The sequence below is a fragment of the Podarcis gaigeae genome, assembly GCF_964106915.1.
Source record: "Podarcis gaigeae genome assembly, chromosome: 14".
Taxonomy (NCBI): domain Eukaryota; kingdom Metazoa; phylum Chordata; class Lepidosauria; order Squamata; family Lacertidae; genus Podarcis; species Podarcis gaigeae.
The window spans coordinates 2,568,990-2,588,602 of NC_139690.1; the positions used below are offsets into that span (position 1 = coordinate 2,568,990).

Genomic DNA, 19,613 nt, shown 5'->3' on the forward strand with positions numbered 1-19,613 from the left:
TCCTTGCTCATCCTCCTCCCTGAGCTCGGCAGCAGCATTGGTCCTGGTGGGGGAAACAGGGGCATTCCAGGAACAAACCAGAAGGCTTTCATAATTGCAGGACTGTCCCTGGAAAATAGGGACACTTGGAGGGTATGCAACACTGGGGTGAATCAAAGCGGTGAACCAGCTCCCTGCAGGATCCTGGAGGCTAAAGGGATCAGAGCCCAGAATGCACACACAGCTTCCTTCCCCGCCCACCTCCCTTTCCACCCAAGAGTGCATCAAATGCTAGGAAGGAGTTTAAACTCCAACTCTGTGGTGCATTCACTTAGACTGGGAGTCAGTCCTGTGGAAGGTGATTTGGGGAGGGCGGGGATGAATGGGAAACCAGGGACAGAGAGCTGTCAACATGGGAAGGCATCGACTTTAAACACAGTATGGAAAAATGACCTCACTGTGTTTTAAGCAGGTAATGTGTACATACTCTGGATGTGTACATCCAGGCTGGATGGTCTGTCATCTGCTGGGTTCCAAAAGCAGCATATTCAGGTTCTTAGGTCCCAGTTGACACACTTGCTAAATCGACATCTCAATTTACAGGGCAGAAGTGGAGGCACACACTGCTCAGGGCCTCTCCAGGAGACATAATCAGGCGGGGAGTTTGACTGGGCTGCCTGCCTGCCCAACATCACACAGGCATCTTAAGCAAGCTGAGGGAGGACAGAAACCCTGAAGATAAGCTCATTTGAACTTGAATGTTAGTAGGAATGCAGACCATGAAAGCAGAGTTTAATGATCCCCCCCCAAATGTTTTAAATATTTAACTGTTTTTACTGATAACCATTTTCTTTTTGTAAACTGCTTTGACTTCTTTTTTTTTTTTTACAATCAAGCGCTATTTAAATCTTATTAAATAAATAGATTTTTAAAAAGATATACAGAAGAAAGAAAGTCAGACAAGTGTCTGAACTGTGCCAAAGTTTGGAAACCAGGCACCAGAAGCAGTCGCCCTTCCCCAGCCCTGTTACAAACCCTCCTTCAGTGCTGGAATGTGGTCTGGAATTGTGATAATGCCTCTTGCTTGCTGGGAGGGAGGGAGGTTTGTGTGTAGAAAAATCTATTGATGTTTATGTGGCTGGTAGATAACCTGCTTAAAGGGGAGCGTCGCATCAGTTGCCCCACCCACCATTGCCACATGGCCCCTGGAAGCTTCTTCATGATGGAACGTGGCCCTCGGGCTGAAAAAGGCTCCCCATCCCCGCTTTATAATGACAAGAGTAAGGTCTTAACCTTTGGATTTTTTCTGTGCTCCCAATTCCTCTTTAACAGCAAGGCTTTATTCTTTTTATGGCCACCGACTGCTCTTTCTGATGAATTTGTTGGAGAAAGAGCCATTTGAATTTTTCTTTAATGGAAACTGCCTTATAGCCATGTCCCTCTCAAGAAATAGCTCTGGATTTGAGGTTTCTGGACTGTGGTACACTAAAGAAAGCGAAGAGAAATTTCAAAACAGTCTGGCAGCAGGAAAAACCACACCCTAGTAAAACAGACACACACGGTTTTATCTGCCTGGATTTGAAACATTGAAGTGCTCTGCATGTTCTTGACATGGTCGTTTTGGAAGCATACAGCCTATTTTGATCTGGAGCATGAAAAATCACATCCTGGACTTAAGAGGCGTTTGCCAGCTCTGTTCATTTTTTAAAGGAGCAATTTCTATATATTTATTACCCCAAAGCACTGTAGCTGATAAACAAGTGTAACTAGTACAATTATCCACACCCTGCTGTCTGAAGTAGTGATCCAGAAGCACTTTGGGACACCCAGGACATCAAGGTCATTTCCGGTTTACTAGCCCCCTTCTTTTTCTTCCTTGTTCCTTCTTCCCACTTCCTCTTCCTCCCAACTTTGTCTTAAACTCTACAGAGCTTAAGAAGTGGCTTGTGGTTCTGGGGAGCGGCTGGGCTGCTGAATCAGAAAGGCCACTCAGATTGAGGGTGTGTGTGTGCTAAGGGATTTGCTAAACTCTTGTCTTAACATGTGAGTTACACATGTCCTGGCTGCTCCTGTGTACCAGGGCCTATCACAAAACCACCAACCTTTTTTTGCTTTGAGAGCTCATGACAACCACCAGTTTTGCTGCACAGTTTTCATTGGCTTTGGCCTGCCCATGAGGTGGACTGGTGCCACAAACGCTGTGCCCGCTCCTGCTGCTGCTGCTGCCGCCGCCAGGATTGTGTGGCGACTTCCGGCCAGATCTTGTGAGATCTCACGAGATCTTGTTGAAAGTCGCCACATGGCCCTGGTAAGCGAGGCCTTGGCCACGGGGCAGCAGTGAGGGACACTTTCCTGTTTCGCCTCAAGACGGCAACATGGAACTGGCCACCCCTGGTTTTGATCAGATGGCTGAGATTGTTGGACTTCCCTCCACCAAGAAGGTGTTGTTAGAGCCCATGGAGTCCTGGGTTGAGGCATATAATACAGGCATATAATACCTTGTTAACAAGTCAGTAGCTGAATAAGTTTCCCAAAAGTTGTGTAAATCCTGGTCAAGGTTCAATTTGCAATACTTCCGAAACAAACCTTTCTAGTCTGACCAGGAGGATCCAGGATTGAAATGTCTTTAAGAATGTTTCCCTCAGCGGCAGTCAAGGGCATGGGGTGTTATGGGGAGATACAAAAACAGGGGAGATACATGGGCAGGGATACAGACTACGCTGCTTGCAAGCCGAAGACAAGCAGGTAGAAGAGAAATGCTTGGATACGTTCATGTGCTCCATCCAGCGCAAGCCGCTTGATCTTTTGACTTGCATTCTTGACATACTTGGTGCTAGAAACTGACCTGCAGGATTTAATTGTGTATCCAGCCAGCTTCAGGGGTGTCAGATTTGCCCCTGGATCATCAAACAGTTGAACAATGGAGATGACACTCTATTGTCCAGGATACATCAACACTATTCCTGCCACCCAGTGCCAAAGCTTGCTGTCTTTCGTGTTCACAGCTCCACCATCCAAAGTTTGTTGGTGCTGATTAAGCTTTTCTTCCGTTTCACTCCCTGAGTGAATCAATAAAAGAGCTTTGGGGCCTAGACAAAAGGTTCAAGGTAGAAGGAAATCCTGATTTGCTCTGATGGCTCTGGATAGTGCTGATCTACCTCACAGGCTCTTGTAAGGATCATTGTGAGACCAAGAAAGGCAAAAGTAAACATGTTTGTCTATGAGAGGAAGAAAAGTTCTCAAATCCGCGGTTGGGCAGTCTGTTGATTAGGACCAACCAAACAGTGGACAGATTTCATGTTCTCCAGAGCTCTGTATTAGTACAAATCTTACACTAAATAAGGGATGATATTGTGTGTGCAATGAGGAAAAATAGAATAAAAGTACAAAAATGAGTACAAAATCAGTTTGTCCCCTGGCAGGCCACATATATTTGGATGTGATTTTAACTCAGAATTTTCATGTCTCCTGGGAACCTGGAACGGTCTCCCTCTGGAGGTTATGGACTCCCCTTTCTTGGAGGTTTTAAGCAGAGGTTGGATGGCCATAGATGCTTTAGCTGAGATCCCTGGATTGCAGGGGGTTGGACTAGATGGCCCTTGGGGCCCCTTCCAACTCTACTATTCTATTATTTCTCCCTGTTTTTCACCCATTTGCTGTTTCAGGCAACCTTGCCTCTTTAGAAGCTGCTTCACATCAAAAATGCCCACATAAAAACAAAAAACTAGACAGAAGTGTCTACAGAAAGCTGGTATGAGTGCTTTTAAAGTGCAGCAGTTGCCCCTTTTGGATTTTCTGAGCCTAGGGAAACTCCAGATTTAGCAGAGAGAAAGTTTGGAATTCAAGGATGAACAAGCGGTACATAATCCACATTAAGCTGGGGTGCAGCTGGACCCTACTCTCTGCTCTCTGCTAGGATTCTAGCAGAATCTCCATTTTTAAAAACAAAGCCCAGCTGTTGCCTAGATTTCTTGCATGCCTTAAGCGAAACACAGGGGCCTGTGGTTAGCCAGAAAGCAGAAGAAGAAAAAATACAGTATGTTTGCTTTACATTAGCAAATACAGAGATCGCTTTTTGGTAAAAGTGGAAACTGAAGCCAGATTTTGTAGCAGTACCTAGTGGTTGGAGGGGATGTGGCTCTGAAAATAATACGAGATAAGCTACACTCTCAAAGCTGTATATCATCATTTGTGCTACTAATAGTTTGGGGTAGAGGCAACTGGCAGACAGGCCAAGCTGAGAGTCTCTTACCACTGTAGGGTGTATATTTGGACAAGAACGGGACAGATGCATCCACCTGGAACACAGCTGCTCCTGAAGGCGATGCATACAGTCTGCTTCTCAGTCCTTCTTTAGTCACTCCCAGAAGGTCAAGAGGAGCTGTGCAGAAATAGGATAAAAATAATCTAAAACTGTTCTGCAGCAGGAGCGGGGTGCCATGCAGCCAAACGATATTTCCCCATCATTCACTCGCCACCTCCCATCCATCGTTCTGATATATATATATTGAATATAAATACAGCGAGAGAAAGATTGGCTCTGATGCAGGAGGATGCTGGAGACATTATTAAGACAGAGCGAAACGAAGCCTTTGGGTGATGGCTCTGCCCCAGCAATTCTTTCCAATGAAAGAGAGAGAGAAGGTTCTTGGAAGAGTACACACGTTTTGCCCACTCAGCAGATTGTACCTTCTTCTGCAGTGCCTACAAGACGAAGGTGCATGCAATCCTTAACAGAAAGAAGGGAGCGCCAAGGAGTTCAGAATGCCTGGATCCAGGGAATGGGCTGCTGCTGCCTTTTCAAAAAGAGTGCTGGATGTGCGCTTTGTTCCGTAGCTTAACAAACGATGTATAGCAACCTAACTCAGAATCATCTCTGTGCAACAACATTGGATGGTTGCTTTTCCCTGTATTGCTCTGACCTCCTGGCTATGCCGATATTTGAACTGCGATTGTGTGATGCTCCCTTATATCAAAAGAGACTGTTGATTCACCTGGCCCCATAATGATGGCTTGCCTTGTCAGTGGCTGCCCGAGGCCTGCTGCCTGAGATCATAGCGAGTGCCAGCTCCAGTTTTGGTGGGCCCTTGAGTAGCCCCTCTCCTTGCCAAGGCCTCACCCACTGCAGCCGCCAGCGAGGCAAGTGGAGGCTCCTCCTCCTTCCTCCTCCTCTTGGATGGGGGACAAAAGGGGGGCCAGAACAACCAATCATCCCCCTGATTGTTCTGGCCACCCTTTTCTGCCCCATCCAAGCCCGTGAAACCAGTGAAAGAGGAGGAGGAAGGAGGAAAGGTTGCAGCATTTGGGACTTTTCAATTTGAGTTAGAGGTGACATGATGGAAGTTTATAACATTAAGGAGAGAGTGGAACAGAAAAGGTTTTCTTCCTCTCCACACTAGAACTCGTGGGCATCCAATGAAGCTGAATGTAGGAATATCCAGGACAGTTAAAGGAAAAGACTTCTTCATGCAGTGTAGAGTTAAACTGCGGAACTCCCTCCCACAGGAGGCAGTGATAGCCACCAGCTGGGATAGCTTTACAAGAGGAATGGACAAATTCAGGGAAAAGAGGGCTACTGATGCTCCTAGCCCTGGTGGCTAGGCTCTGCCTCAACCATCGAAGACAGAAATGGTAGCAGTGCAGAAGAGGAACCCTGGGTGCAGCCAATGACGATGGTGGGGAGGAGGTGGCCTTGTGGGGGGAGGCCAAGGAGGGTGAGCTGCCCAAAAGCCCCCCAAGCCTGGAGCTGGCATCACACATCCTTTGGTCTGGTTGGTGTAGGCATTAATTTTTCATTTGGATCCTACTATTGTCCTTCATAATAATTATTTCTTTCTTTCCTTTTTTGCATTTATTTATTTATGAAGGTTGTTAGCCTCAGGCTCATGAGGAAGGGCAGGGTATGAATAAATAAACAACTCTCTCTCTGCCTTAAAATTTTCCAGGTGAATTTCTACTTACAAATGGTACTTTTAGCAAACAAAACACTGTGCATCCATGAGCTTGTGAAGGCAGAAACCTTTGTGGAAGAAACAAAGGTTTCCTTCCTTGTGAAAAGTAAAGGGTTGCCATATGTCTGGAATTTCCTGGACATCACTGGGACTTGGCCATCGGAAACAGCGTGTGGGCAGAAATCGCTTAAATGTCTGGGAAAATCCAGACCTATGTCAACCCATTCTGGAAGTGCAGATTTTTGCGAATTACCTTAAAAATAGCTCAAAAACTTTTTTTTACTTTTTTTGAGATCTTTGGTACCTGCCCCCATGGAAGCTCAGCTCAATAACTTTGCCCCCCCCCCCAAAAAAAACCAACAACTTTTGTGTCCGGATTTTCACTTTTTGAAATATGGCGCCTCTAATCTATCTAAGCCATGCAGTCAGTTTCTGAGCAATGAGGGGTTCCTGCGCTTAATCAGGATTTCTTAGGAATGACGGTGTCTTACAGATATATGGTTTATTTTCATGGATATACAACCTGAGCATAGGATGGAGGGGCTCGCAGCATTACCACCCCAAAAAGTTCTTGCTTCTCCATTAGGCTTCCAGGGAAACCCCAAGCTCCCAGCTTCGGTGTCCAGCACAGAGCAAAGCATCAACAAAGGCATAACTTCCAACATGACGTGGTCCAAATCCAGGATGCCATCTTCCGGATCCACACTCCTGTGCGAGTCATGTGACCAGCACAAGATTGTGGCCCCCCAAAAGCATGCTTCTGAGGCACCATGCCCCAAACAAATGTTTTTGGGCGCCATGCCCGAAAAAAGTGCAGCCTGAAATCGCATGAAAACTTGCAGCAGCCATTTTGATTGCTGTGCTCTTGCAAGAAAAAATGAGACATCCCATTTCTTCTTTATCTAAAAGGCATATTTCTTTTTTAAAAATAACAAGAGACAAGTGATTATAGGACAAGTGCTTATAGTTTTCTAGGAGCAATTTTTTTAGTTACTAGATAAAAACAACCCAAGGTGTAATTAACAGATCATGTTGGAGTTGGGGCCACTTGCATCATCCGGATTAGTTCTAACCATTTAACTAAATTTGAAAAGGCCCTTTGCATTTTGAAAAGGGGGTTTATCACGGCTGGAAAGCCACCCAATGGTCCAGGCTCAGGCCATCTGAAGGAGCACTTGCGTAGAATATCACAGAATGCTACCCACCTCCCTGCTCTCTGGCCACATCCCTGCTCTCTGGCCTGTCATTCTTTCGAATCAGATTGGCAGGTACCAAGATAGGGTGTCTGTGTCATGCTTTATGGAGGACAGTCCGTTACCAGTTCACAGTCCTCCCCAGTATGGTAAGATCTCCAGGGCCAGAGGCATTATACTGGTGAATACCAGTTGCTAAGGGGCAAACAGCAGGAGGGGCATGAGACTGTGTCCTATGGACTTGCTGTATCTGGTTGGTCACTGTGAGGACTGAATGCTGGACTTGATAGGCCTTTAGTCTGATCCAGCAGCCAAGTTCTTAGGTTCTCATTGCTGAATTAGAACCATGTGCACACATGACATGTCCTTTCCATCATGAATGACTATCTTGTTTCATATTGCTCATGCTGTTTTTACTTTAGCTATAAGCCATCTTGAGTCCCTGCTGGGGAAAAAGATAGAATGATGCTGATGATGCTGATGCTGGGAATTTATTGGAGTTCTCAAGATGTGTGTGGTGAGGACGTCTTTCCCATCCATACTGCTGGAGAAGAACCTTTGGACTGGAGATGCTGGGCAGTCCCCTCCAACTCTTCTGCATGCAGAGCAGCTCCCCTCCCACTCACTCCGATAAACAACCTTCATCCTAACAGTTGGTTAAAATGGTGATAGCCGCCATTAATATTAACAGTGCTTTAAATATTAAATTGTATTCCTGCTGCGTCTGCAAGAAAAAAATAAAACAATGAAGCTATAATGGGATTTCCTCCATCCCAGAGCAGCTGAAAGAATCGACAAAGATGCCAGCTCTTTCCCAAGCTGCTGTGTTTCCTTTAGTTCTGATGCTTTAGTTATACACTTTTAGAAGATGAGTATGTGTGTGCAAGTGAAGGCTCTAGGGCTCTTCCATGTCTGTGGCCGAGGGCTGGATTAAGACTTTAAAGGTCCTAAGCACTGAAAAGATTATGGTGACACGAAGTTTGCCTGTATGCTGAAATGTACATGTATGTATGTCATGTACAACACATGACAGAATCTGATTTCCTTACGTTATTTCAATCTACATTAGCTGAGGATCATAGAATCATAGAGTTGGAAGAGACCACAAGGGCCATCGAGTCCAACCCCCTGCCAAGCAGGAAACACCATCAGAGCACTCCTGACATATGGTTGTCAAGCCTCTGCTTAAAGACCTCCAAAGAAGGAGACTCCACCACACTCCTTGGCAGCAAATTCCACTGTCAAACAGCTCTTACTGTCAGGAAGTTCTTCCTAATGTTTAGGTGGAATCTTCTTTCTTGTAGTTTGGATCCATTGCTCCGTGTCCGCTTCATTGGAGCAGCAGAAAACAACCTTTCTCCCTCCTTTATGTGACATCCTTTTATATATTTGAACATGGCTATCATATCACCCCTTAACCTCCTCTTCTCCAGGCTAAACATGCCCAGCTCCCTTAGCCGTTCCTCATAAGGCATCGTTTCCAGGCCTTTGAGCATTTTGTTTGCCCTCCTCTGGACACATTCCAGTTTGTCAGTGTCCTTCTTGAACTGTGGTGCCCAGAACTGGACACAGTACTCCAGGTGAGGTCTGACCAGAGCAGAATACAGTGGCACTATTACTTCCCTTGATCTAGATGCTATATTCCTATTGATGCAGCCCAGAATTGCATTGGCTTTTTTAGCTGCCGTGTCACACTGTTGGCTCATGTCAAGTTTGTGGTCAACCAAGACTCCTAGATCCTTTTCACATGTACTGCTCTCAAGCCAGGTGTCACCCATCTTGTATTTGTGCCTCTCATTTTTTTTTGCCCAAGTGCAATACTTTACATTTCTCCCTGTTAAAATTCATCTTGTTTGTTTTGGCCCAGTTCTCTAATCTGTCAAGGTCGTTTTGAAGTGTGATCCTGTCCTCTGGGGTGTTAGCCACCCCTCCCAGTTTGGTGTCATCTGCAAATTTGATCAGGATGCCCTTGAGTCCATCATCCAAGTCGTTGATAAAGATGTTGAATAAGACCGGGCCCAAGACAGAACCCTGTGGCACCCCACTAGTCACTCTTCTCCAGGATGAAGAGGAACCATTGATGAGCACCCTTTGGGTTCGGTCAGTCAGCCAGTTACAAATCCACTGAGTGGTAGCATAGTCAAGACCACATTTTACCAGCTTCTTTACAAGAATATCATGGGGCACCTTGTCAAATGCCTTGCTGAAATCAAGGTAGGCTACATCCACTGTGTTCCCTTCATCTACCAGGGTTGTAATTCTGTCAAAAAACGAGATCAGGTTAGTCTGACATGACCTATTTTTCAGAAATCCATGCTGACTATTGGTGATCACAGCATTCCTTTCTAGGTGCTCACAGACTGTTTGCTTAATGGTCTGCTCCAGAATCTTCCCTGGTATTGATATCAGACTGACTGGGCGGTAATTATTTGGGTCCTCTCTTTCCCCCTTTTTGAAAATAGGGACAACATTTGCCCTCCTCTGGTCTGCCGGGACTTCGCCTGTTCTCCAGGAATTCTCAAAGATGACTGCCAGTGGTTCTGAGATCACATCTGCCAGTTCTTTTAATACACTTGGATGCAGTTCATCTGGCCTTGGAGACTTGAATACATCTAAACTAGCCAAGTATTCTTGTACTATTTCCTTAGTTATTCTGGTCTGTGTTTCCTCTGCTGAATCATTTGCTCCAAATTCTTCAGGTCGGGCATTGTTTTCTTTATCGGAGAAGACTGAGGCAAAGAAGACATTGAGGAGTTCAGCCCTTTCTGTGTCCCCTGTTTGCATTTCAGCATCTTCTCCTCTGAGTTGATAATGGATAAGTAATAAAAAGAGAACAGAAAAATGGGGGAAGGGTGTGGAATGTAAGGAATTCTAAGAAGGTTGACTACTTCCATTAAAAAAAAAAATCAAATGCCAATTCCCCCCCAAAATTTCTCACTTTTTTACACCCCATTTGCCGCTGTCCTAAGCACATGCTTGCTTTGTCTTTTGGGTAATCTAGCACTGCTGTGGCCCTGTTCAGATGTAACAACAAACTGTCATTTGCTGTTGCCTGATTGGTTCTGCATGAGCTTCCCACTTCTCCTTGCCCCACAAGAGAAAGAGTACTTCTGCTTGTAAAGAAACCAGGATATCAAAGCTCAGTTTGTCAGCAAACAAGAAGATCAGACCAGGATTGGATGTTGACATCCCAGCTAACTAGCCAGCTGAACTGAACAAGCCACTGTTTGCTGTGTTTGGATGCAACAACAGTGCTTAATGCTTTAAGTCACCATCCATTGCATGCAATGAGGAGTGGAACATGCTTTTGCCTCCTCATTCACATGTCTTATGCTCCTCTCTTGGAGGTGGTGCCAATATGCGCAAAGGTAGAAGCAAGCACATGGGCAGCTGCATTGAAGAGGAGAATGTGGTGTGGGGCACACTCAGAGAGTCCCCCCCCCCGAGCATATCCCTCCCCCCCGCCAAACCTGGAACCTATACTGTTCACATAACAGCCATGGTTTACTGCAAGGGCTGCTATCTGTGGCCCTCCAGATGTTGTTGGATTGATGTGGCTGGTGGTAGCTGGAGTCTAATAACATCTGGCGGGCATTATATGGGCTATCCCTGCTGTTTTGTCTAAATTGGTGCTAGTAATATCAGAGATTGGAATGGTGCTTACATTAAATGAACATAACACTGATTCTATTTACTGTACATAACTCTATCAGCTGGAACTGCCTTCCCCAGCAAAGGACTCTGCAGATGTTTTGGACTACAACCCCCAACAGCGCCATCCAACACGGCCAGTGGACAGAGATAATAGGAGTTGTAGCCTAAAACACACAGAAGGCACCATGTAGGGTTGTCCCTGCCCTAGGATGAGCAGTGGCTTCATTTGTGGCTGCAAAATCTTTCAATGGAACTTTACACACCTCCATGCTGCTCAGAAATGTCTGCAAACTCATCACATTTTGTAAGCTTTATTTTCTTCTGGAAGCTTCCACAGCCTGCTTATCCTCAACAAAAGTTCTCTGTGTGATGTCAACTTCCTCTCTTTGTAAAGTTGCCATATCAAATATGGCAACTGGAACATAATCCTGGGAAACTCAATATGACTGGGTTGCACTTTCTTGAGCAATGGGAATTGTTTCTTAATACAATAGTGTGGGTGTTGTACAGGCCATAACACTATTGCAGTGGGAAGTGGGGAGAGAGGGCATTGCGGTATCTCGAGGGGCATACAAAATATGTGCCCAAGTTAAAAATTTGTGGAGAAGGGTCAGTGAGGTGCCTTAAATAAGAAACAAAACTGGTGCATTAGTCTGCCTTTAGAATAAACACCGTTTTATGTTTTGCGTTTGTTTGTTTGTTTGTTTGTTTGTTTGTTCGTTCGTTTATCTATCGACTTATTTTTAAAAGCAAAGAATGGAATAGAGTGTTTAATTTCACAATGATAGAACAGTCAAACAGTTTCAGTGTATTCAGTGTGAGTGAGCTACTTGGGGATCGGGAATAAAAGGAAAACTGGTACATTCAATTTTTGCTTTATGTCATGCCCAATAAACATTTCTTCCAGAGTCAAAAGCAGGAACAAAATACTCATTTACCAGAAAAGAGACTCTGTGCTGAGTTGCTGAGTTTTTAAACAGAGCAGATATTCTTTTTAGGTAGAGAACGGTCTGGGAAAACAAGAGGTTTCTAGCAAACTACCTACTGCATTTTCTCAGTTCAGAGGCTGGTTTCCTGTGGTGATCCCAGCCTTTTCCTTCCTGTCCATTCCATCAGGGTTGGAAGATGAAAGCTACAGAAAAGCAACAGTGAGTTCAGAATCCTGTGGCATTCTGAAAGAAAGCATTTTTTTTATAGACTCATAGGGATTTCATAGAGTGAGGATTATTGGAGATTATTAGACTGGAGTTCTTCAACCTTGGGTCCCCAGATATTGTTGAACTACAACTCCCGTTGTATGGGTTGTATGGGGTGTTAGGGGAAGGGTAGCACCGACTCCTTCTGGGGTAGTTCGTCCACTTTTGGTCCCTACCCTGCATTCAGCTCTCCCCTGTGGCTCCTACGAGGTGTCAGCATGTGACAGCAGACACCCCCCGGGAACAGCGTTAACTGGCCGGCTGAACCAGGTAAGGGTAGCCAATGAGTCTTAAACCATTAGTGAGTTACGTACTTCCTGTGCATGTGAAGATAGGCTCTGGTGGATTGAGTGGACGGCGCCAATAGTGGGTCCAACAGTCAAGAAGGCAGTTTCTGCAAGTGCTGTAGAGGGAAATGAGGGGCAGATGGGGCTTGTCAGCCCAGGAAGGTAGTCCATCTGATTCTAACCCTCCACTGCCTTGTGGGCTATCTTCAGGAAAAGAAAAGGCTAAAGAGTAAACCCTACACAAATCCTGGGTAGAGAACTCCTTAAGAGCCACCTTGTACACCTCTTTCCAGCAAGTTCTGCAGCCAAGCTGGTGCCAAAAGTCTTGCTCTGCTTTCCTTTGGACCACATCAGTGAGGTCTTGCCATCTGTGCAGCCCAGAACCTCCCTACACACTGCTCAGCCATGCGCCCCAGGGAAGTTACTTTGGTACTGCTAATGTAACATTCTGACTTCCTGGAGGTACACTCCATTGTCTCTCAAGACAGATGGAAGCCAACAGCATCAGAAATTCCTGTATCCCCAACCAGCTTAGCCAATGGTCTTGGATGATTGCAGTCTAATGACACCTGGAGGGACCCAAGGATGAAGATGGTGTATCTTGCCCAATCTCCTGCTCAGGTGAGAAACATGTGGCCCTCCAGCCATTGCTGGACCAACTCCCACTATCCTGCATTACTGGCCATGCCGGCTGAGGCTGGTGGAGTTGAGAGTCCCACGCCATTTGGAGGTCTGCAGGTACCCCTCTTGCTTTAAAATGCTGGTCAGGGGCAGCTTTGTCACAAGGGGCCCTGTGCATGCCCCTGGATTCTGGAGCAGCTAATTCATGTCAACAACACACGTAGAGAAATCCCAGATGGGTTGTACTCCATGCCACTTGGCGAGAAGGGGTGCCATTTGGGTTTTCCTCCACCGCAGGCATGACAATGTTTTAGACCAGTCCTCTGCAGTGTTTGATAAAATAAGGCACATCAAGACAGTCCCCTGGTGCTTAAACTGTAAATGGAATGCCTGGATTTCAAAAAAGAGAGCACTGCTTCTTGTTCTTATTTTGTAGCGTTACCCAAGGCTCAGCTCTGCCGTTTAATAAGAGCTTTGTCTGAGCTGAATCTTGGCAGTGTTGAGACCAGATTCTGTTTCAGATACAAACAAGGGGTCCTAGAATCCAAGCTGCAATAAACCCATTCCTGGTAACATTAAGAAGCGCAGAGTAGAGTCCCTCATTTTCCCAATTAAGCTCTAGTATCAACTTTAAGCAACTGTCATTGAAAGCTGAGTGAAATCAAAGTATTGTAGAGTTGGAAGGCACCCCAAGGCTCATCTAGACCAACTTTTTGCAATGCAGGAAATAGTTAAAAGCATTCACAGCCAAGAGTGCAGCTGGAAACTAGAGACTGGTGCCATCTACACACTTTACATATGGGCAGAGGGCTCCATGCCTGGGAGGAGCAGTAGAGCTCTGCTGCCCCTGATGTCCATGCCAGCCAGCACAGCAACTGAATTTGGCAGGGGAGGAAGGCGCTTCCTCCTGTGAGGACTGTATTTGCCATCAAGTCAGCAGCCTGAAGGAAGGACTGTGCGGCAGGAGCTGCTCCATCCCCCTGGCCTGGACACTGTCCCCTACTATGCTCCTGGATCTGATCTGGAGGGACAAAGGCTTCTGGGGAGGAACTGCTCTTTATCAAGGTCAAGACAAACAGGCTCACCTCTAATGCTAGTGAATTGCCATTGTTCTACTTGGCAGCCAGAATCCACATAGACAGAACTATCTAATTGTAGTATAAGAACTGTAACTTTAAGAACTGGTGCTTGCTTTCTCCTCCTCCCTCCCATTCCTTGTTCCTCCTGTGTCACATCTTTTTAGATTTTGAGTTTGAGGGCAGGGACAGTTTCAGCATTTTTTTGTAAGCTGCCTTTTCAACCAAAGGGCATGGCATAAAAGCCTTAAAAGGATGAAAATGAACTCCAATTGTTCAGGGCTCCACACCAGGTGGAAATGCTCTGTGCGCTTGGACTTCCCACATTCAAATGTTTACGGACAATTCAGGGGCTCACGTGGCCACACTGCCTCTTCTATATGTGAAGCTTCCTTCACGTGAAAAATGTGTGAAGGGGACAAAAGTCACAGGAAATTCAGCCTGGGGGAGTATCAGGCATGTTGGCAGCACGTGCTCCAACTGCACTTTCCTGGTGCCTATTGTTGGCGATTCACCACCTCTACAGTGGTACCTCTAGTTATGAACCTCATTCATTCCAGAGGTCCATTCTTAACCTGAAACTGTTCTTAACTAGAGGCATTCTTTTGCTAATGGGGCCTCTTGCTGCCACCGCGCCGCTGGCACACGATTTCCGTTCTCATCCTGGGACAAAGTTCTCAACTTGAGGTAACTCTTCCAGGTTAGTGGAGATTGTAACCTGAAGCGTTTGTAACCTGAGGCGTTTGTAATTCAAGGTACCATTGTATTTTTATTTTTATTTTGCATTTGGAAGGTGATAAATTTTTGTGTGTGCTAGTCAGGAGGGTTCTCTGTCTCTCCTCCCCTCCTCTTGGTATGTAGACCTCACTTCTCTCACTTCTGAGACTTAAGGCATGGGATTGAAGTGTGCTTAACCTTGCCTGTATTGTGCCTCCAAATTTATCTGCTCATGTTATCATTTCACACTGATAAACAAAGCAGCAGGGCAGAGTTCTCCTGCCTTTGCAGGAACCCAAATAATCATTACCTCTACTTTACATTCAGCATGGAAAACTACACACACATTTGCTCGAAGCTGACTTTACTGTGGTGATCTGGGGGACCACAAGGCTTGATTTCTGCAAACCAGCCTTTGCCAGTCTGGTGCCCTCCATCTACAACTCCTATCACCCCCCCCCCTTCCAGCACAGGTTGGCAAAGGCTGTTGTAAATCTTTGCTGTGCACGCTTCTGGCGGTGCTCACGCTTGCTCAGAATGCAGCACTGCAGCTCCATACAGTTCTAGGCCTCCACGAGTGATCAAATTATGCCCATCCTGCATCTTTGCTCTAGCTGACTATTGCAGTGCAACGCATTTGAATTTAAGATCACATTGCTCATTTTCAAGGCCCCAAGTGATGTAAGCCCTGTGCTCAAGAATTGGTTTCCTTTTTTTCTCCTTTAATGAAGAACAGGGTATTTTAATGTCATCATCATGTGTTTGTGGAGGGGATACATTGATGGAAAATGTCTAGCAAACCAGATCAGTGGTAGGGTATTTGGCGAGTCAGCATGGCAGTAATGTGGGATTGAGGATTGGAGTGATCGTTCTGTGGTCTTATGGCACTGGACAAAGCTGTATTCTAACTTTTGAAAAAACTTTTGCAAAAAGGTGTATTTTTTTAAAAGAATTGTTATTGGAACTGCAGTGACTGGCACTTTGCATCTCCGCTGCGGGGATCCCTTGATCGCCTCCCTCCTATTTGCTTCTGTCCCTCCTCACTTTTAGAAGGGCTCAGAGGCCTTGCTTTTCTCAAAGGCCTTTTGCAGGATCCACACTTGCCTTTCTTGCTTCCCTATATGGGGAAGTTTTTAATGTTTAATATTTTATTACGTTTTTGTGTATGAAGGAATCCGCCCAGAGTGGCTGGGGATTATCATTATTATTAGCACCAAGTGAAAGTTGTATATTAATTAGGCATGAGCCAGGTTGGGCTCTCTTGTGCCACCATGCTAAGAAGTGTGGCTGTGAGCCTACCTGTGAGTATTCAAAAGGTTGCTAAGATGCGTTCAATGGGGCGTGCTCCTCGGAAACTGCACCTCAGGCACTGATGCCTTATTGACTTTAGAAGAAACTGTTTTCTTTCAACAAACCTTTGCAGAGTGCTGTCCTTAAGTTGCTTTATGCTGCCACTGCCTTTTAGCCTTTTTAAAAGAATGTTTACTGATCGGTTCTATTGATATTTTGGTTTTTATTGTGCTGAATTTTGGTTCTGATCTTAAGCTGCCTTGGATATTTCCTTGTTAGGTGTGGTATAAATGCAGAAAATAATGAAGATGCTAATGAGATTTTCTCCCAAGTTAAGTGCTGCAGCCACTAGTGATCAAAACTGCAAATATATGGCCTGTGATTCCTCATCTGTGCTAAATTGGGCCTTGGTTTTCTTTTGGCTAAAAAGCAGAAAATTCAAGTTTCCCACCTGCATTTTGGGAAGCAGTTCTGATGTCGATACCAAAAGCTTTGGCAACAAGAAACCTGTTAAGACGTTAAGGTACCACAATTCTCTTAGCTGGTTTTGTTTTTGCTGCAAGAGACCGTGTGTGGCAATTTTACACCCTTACCTGGGAGCAAGCCCAACTGAACTCGTGGAATTTACTGTACAGGATTACTCAGTATAGGATCGCACTGCTCAAACGCGGCTCTGGGAATGGTTATTCCGATTGCAAAAGAGAATATTGAAAACCAGAAAAGAAAGCACGTTGGGCCTGGGAGAAGAACAAGAGTTCACAGCCTTTCCAAACTGGCGGCCGCTCTCTCTGCAACCCCTCTCCCTCCTCCTGCCGCCTTCGGGTCGCTCTGCAACCCGGTCCTCTGGCCGGCAGCAGCGGGAGCGCCCTGCCCGGCCAGCCTCCCTCCTCCGCGCCAGGAAAGTCGGTGCCCCAGTCGCCGCCCGGGTCCGAACCAAAGCGCTGGGAAGCAGCGGGGGGGGGGGGGGGCTTGCAAATCCCTGCCCCTTTTGCTCGGAGGGAAGCCAAGCAACTTTCTTGCAAAGCGTCTTTCTTCTTCTTTTTCAACACCCTGCACGTTTATTTGGAGCGGAGGGAAAGGAGGAAGAAAGCAAATGATGGCGATGGGAAAAGTCCTGGCGCCTCCGCAGCTGCTGCCGCGCTTCCCGGCCCCTTGCGGAGCCCCGCGACTCCCTCCCTATTGATTCTGCCCCCTTCCTCCGCATTCCCCCGGGTCTGCGCACCCGCGCAAGCCAGGCTCCTCTGCGCCCCCCCCCCTCCGGGAGGAGAGAGATGGACACTCCCAGCAGCCCGGCAGACATGTCAGTGGTTGCGGGGAGAGGCGGGGGAGGGAGCGAGCGAGGGAAGCGGGCGGCCGGCCGGGCGGGCTTGTAGCTGCCGCTGCCGCCGCCGCCGCCGCCGCCGCCCGGGACAGAGGCGCCTCGCCGCTCCGGCCCAAGGAAGCCGCGGAAGCCCCGAAGGCGGCTCCCGAGACCCTCGCCGGGCGGGCAGGCGCCGCTCTGCTCGGGGCCGGACTCGCAGGCAACTGGGCTGGCCGGGGCCGCGGCGGCGTGAGGAGGCGGAGCGCGAGAGAGCGAGAGCGAGAGCGAGAGCGAGCGGCCGCCCCGGGACTCCCGGGCGGGCGGGCGGGAGGCGGAGGCAGCGCGCCCCGTCGCCCCTCCCTCCCTCCCTCGCCGCCGCCGCCGCCGCCGCCGCCCGCTCTTCCCTGCCCTCCTCGGGGACGGAAGGAAACAAGATGTCTGCCCGAGCCGCAGCTGCTGCTGCTTCCACCAAGGTAAGCGAAAGCCGCCTCGGCTGGGGGGGGGGCGGGGGCTCCGGAGCCAGCCTCCCTCCTCTCTGCCCCCGCCGGCCCGGGAAGGGGAACGAGGGGCTGCCGGGGGGGGGGGGCTGTGCGCGCCCCTTCGCCTTCGGGGCGAGTCGCCCCCCGCGCGCCCGATTCCCCGCGTGGCGCGCCTGGTTCCCCGGGCTTCCCCCTCCAGGCCCACAGGAGCCTTATTGGACTGAAAGGGGATTGAAGAGGAGCGGGGAAAACACGACACTCTGGCCCGCCCCATCGCCCCGCCACTCTTGGCTCGGAAGTCTGTTTGTTGTTGTTTAAATGCCCCCCTCTTACAGACTTGGGCTCAGTACAAAATGATTTTTAAATCAGTAAAAACCAAGCTCTGTGAACCTTTGGGGAGGGCCTGGCTTGGTTGTGTGTGGCTGAAGTTAACGGAGCTCCTCTTTTTAGGTTCGCACAATTGTTCTTTTTCTCAAACTCCCCCCCCCCCCCAAAACACCTGTTGGGTGAAGGGCGGCTGGTGTGCTCAGGATACCACCAAACTCTAGATTAGTTCCTTTTGGAGTGGGTGGCCAAAGAGTGGATGGTTTCTCCTCTTGGAGGGCAAGTTTTAAAAGTTAAGCTCTACAGATGCTTTCAAAGGGGACCCAAGAGAAGATTCTAAGTCTCTTACTCAGGAGTAAGTCATAACTGGGTTCAGTGAGACCTCTGCCCTAAATAAATGGACTTCCCATTACAGCCTTATCCTGAGCACATTTTTTACGCAGAAGTAAGCCCCTCTTGGTTCAGCAAGACTTAATTCCCTTACTCTCCTTGCGCTCTGCTTTTGACATTGTACCGAGAAGGTGGGGTGGGTTCTGCCCTGCAATTTGTCAAGCAGCCAGCTTTTAAAGTGAGGTGTCTCAGGGTGGAAATTTGCTTCCTGTGTGCTTTTAAAATACAGATTGGGAAGTGCCTAGCTGTGGGGTTGCAGTTTTGCCTTGTAAAAATTGCAGCAGAAAACGTTTGCTTTGGGAGATTTCAACTCTCATCTGAATCACATGTTGTTTCTGTGCTTTAATCTGGGGTGTGAATGGAATTGGGCTGGGTTTGTGTTTTTTTTAGCACATGGTGTGTGTGATGTTTTTTGTACTCCAAAGGACGTGTCCTTTCTTAGGAATTTCACATCAGGAATTCCTGAAACAGCAGGTTTCACAATTCCTGAAATACAGGATTTCTCAGCAACTCCCTTTGAATCAGCTGCTGCTGACATTGTGCAAATATGTTTGGGTGGTGCTGGGAGCCCAAGAAAAGCTCCACCTGTTCTGTAGGTGTATTATATGGTACAGGTGCATGTAGTACTCTGACCTCCCTCAACTCTGCAGGAGTGAGTGAGTGAGTGAGTGAGTGAGTGAGTGAGTCAGCTGTGCTGCTTTACTCCTAGGGGAAGGAGGTGGAGTTGAAATGCTCAACAAGTTTCTCCTTAAGCATGAAACCTTAGACTGGAAACTTTTTTGTTTTAAAAAAGGTAGAATAAAGCTTCCCCTTCCTACTCTAGAATTATAAACAGTTCTTGGTTCTTTTGGAGACAGTACATTGGTTGTTTTGTGTTGGCTGCGTTAAGGAATATTGCTCGATAGTTCTCTGGAAGGGTTTGCTCTCAGGTGAAACTGTGTAGTTTCTGTCTGATGTCATCTCTTGGTATGCGCTTGCACCTGAACTGTGCGCCTCTGATACTGCACTAATGCAGTGGCGTTGACGCTTGGCACAGATTCTTGGCAGTAGAATCAGTTTCTGGTGGCATTCATGAATACTCATTCTCCAATAGGTATTGGGTACAGTTGCATTTTTAACTTAAGTCTCGCTTTATTGAGCTTGCAAAGTTTGTGAC

General features: G+C 47.2%; 1 protein-coding gene across 15 annotated transcripts in view; it reads left to right on the forward strand.

Moving 5' to 3' along the window:
- The window catches only part of TJP1 (tight junction protein 1), a 340,092-nt gene that overhangs the window by 193,298 nt on the left and 127,181 nt on the right, over positions 1–19,613 (forward strand). For 4 of the 15 annotated variants that reach the window (XM_083712160.1, XM_083712146.1, XM_083712150.1 and 1 more), the window contains exon 1: positions 17,575–17,737. The exons of 9 other annotated variants lie outside the window; for them this stretch is intronic. In XM_083712160.1, the coding sequence (XP_083568286.1) occupies positions 17,699–17,737 (39 nt within the window). In that variant the 5' untranslated portion in view covers positions 17,575–17,698. Of the gene's footprint in view, positions 1–11,992; positions 12,244–17,562; positions 17,738–19,613 lie in introns of those variants that run through there. 2 more of the 15 variants (XM_083712149.1, XM_083712148.1) reach the window with 2 other exon arrangements.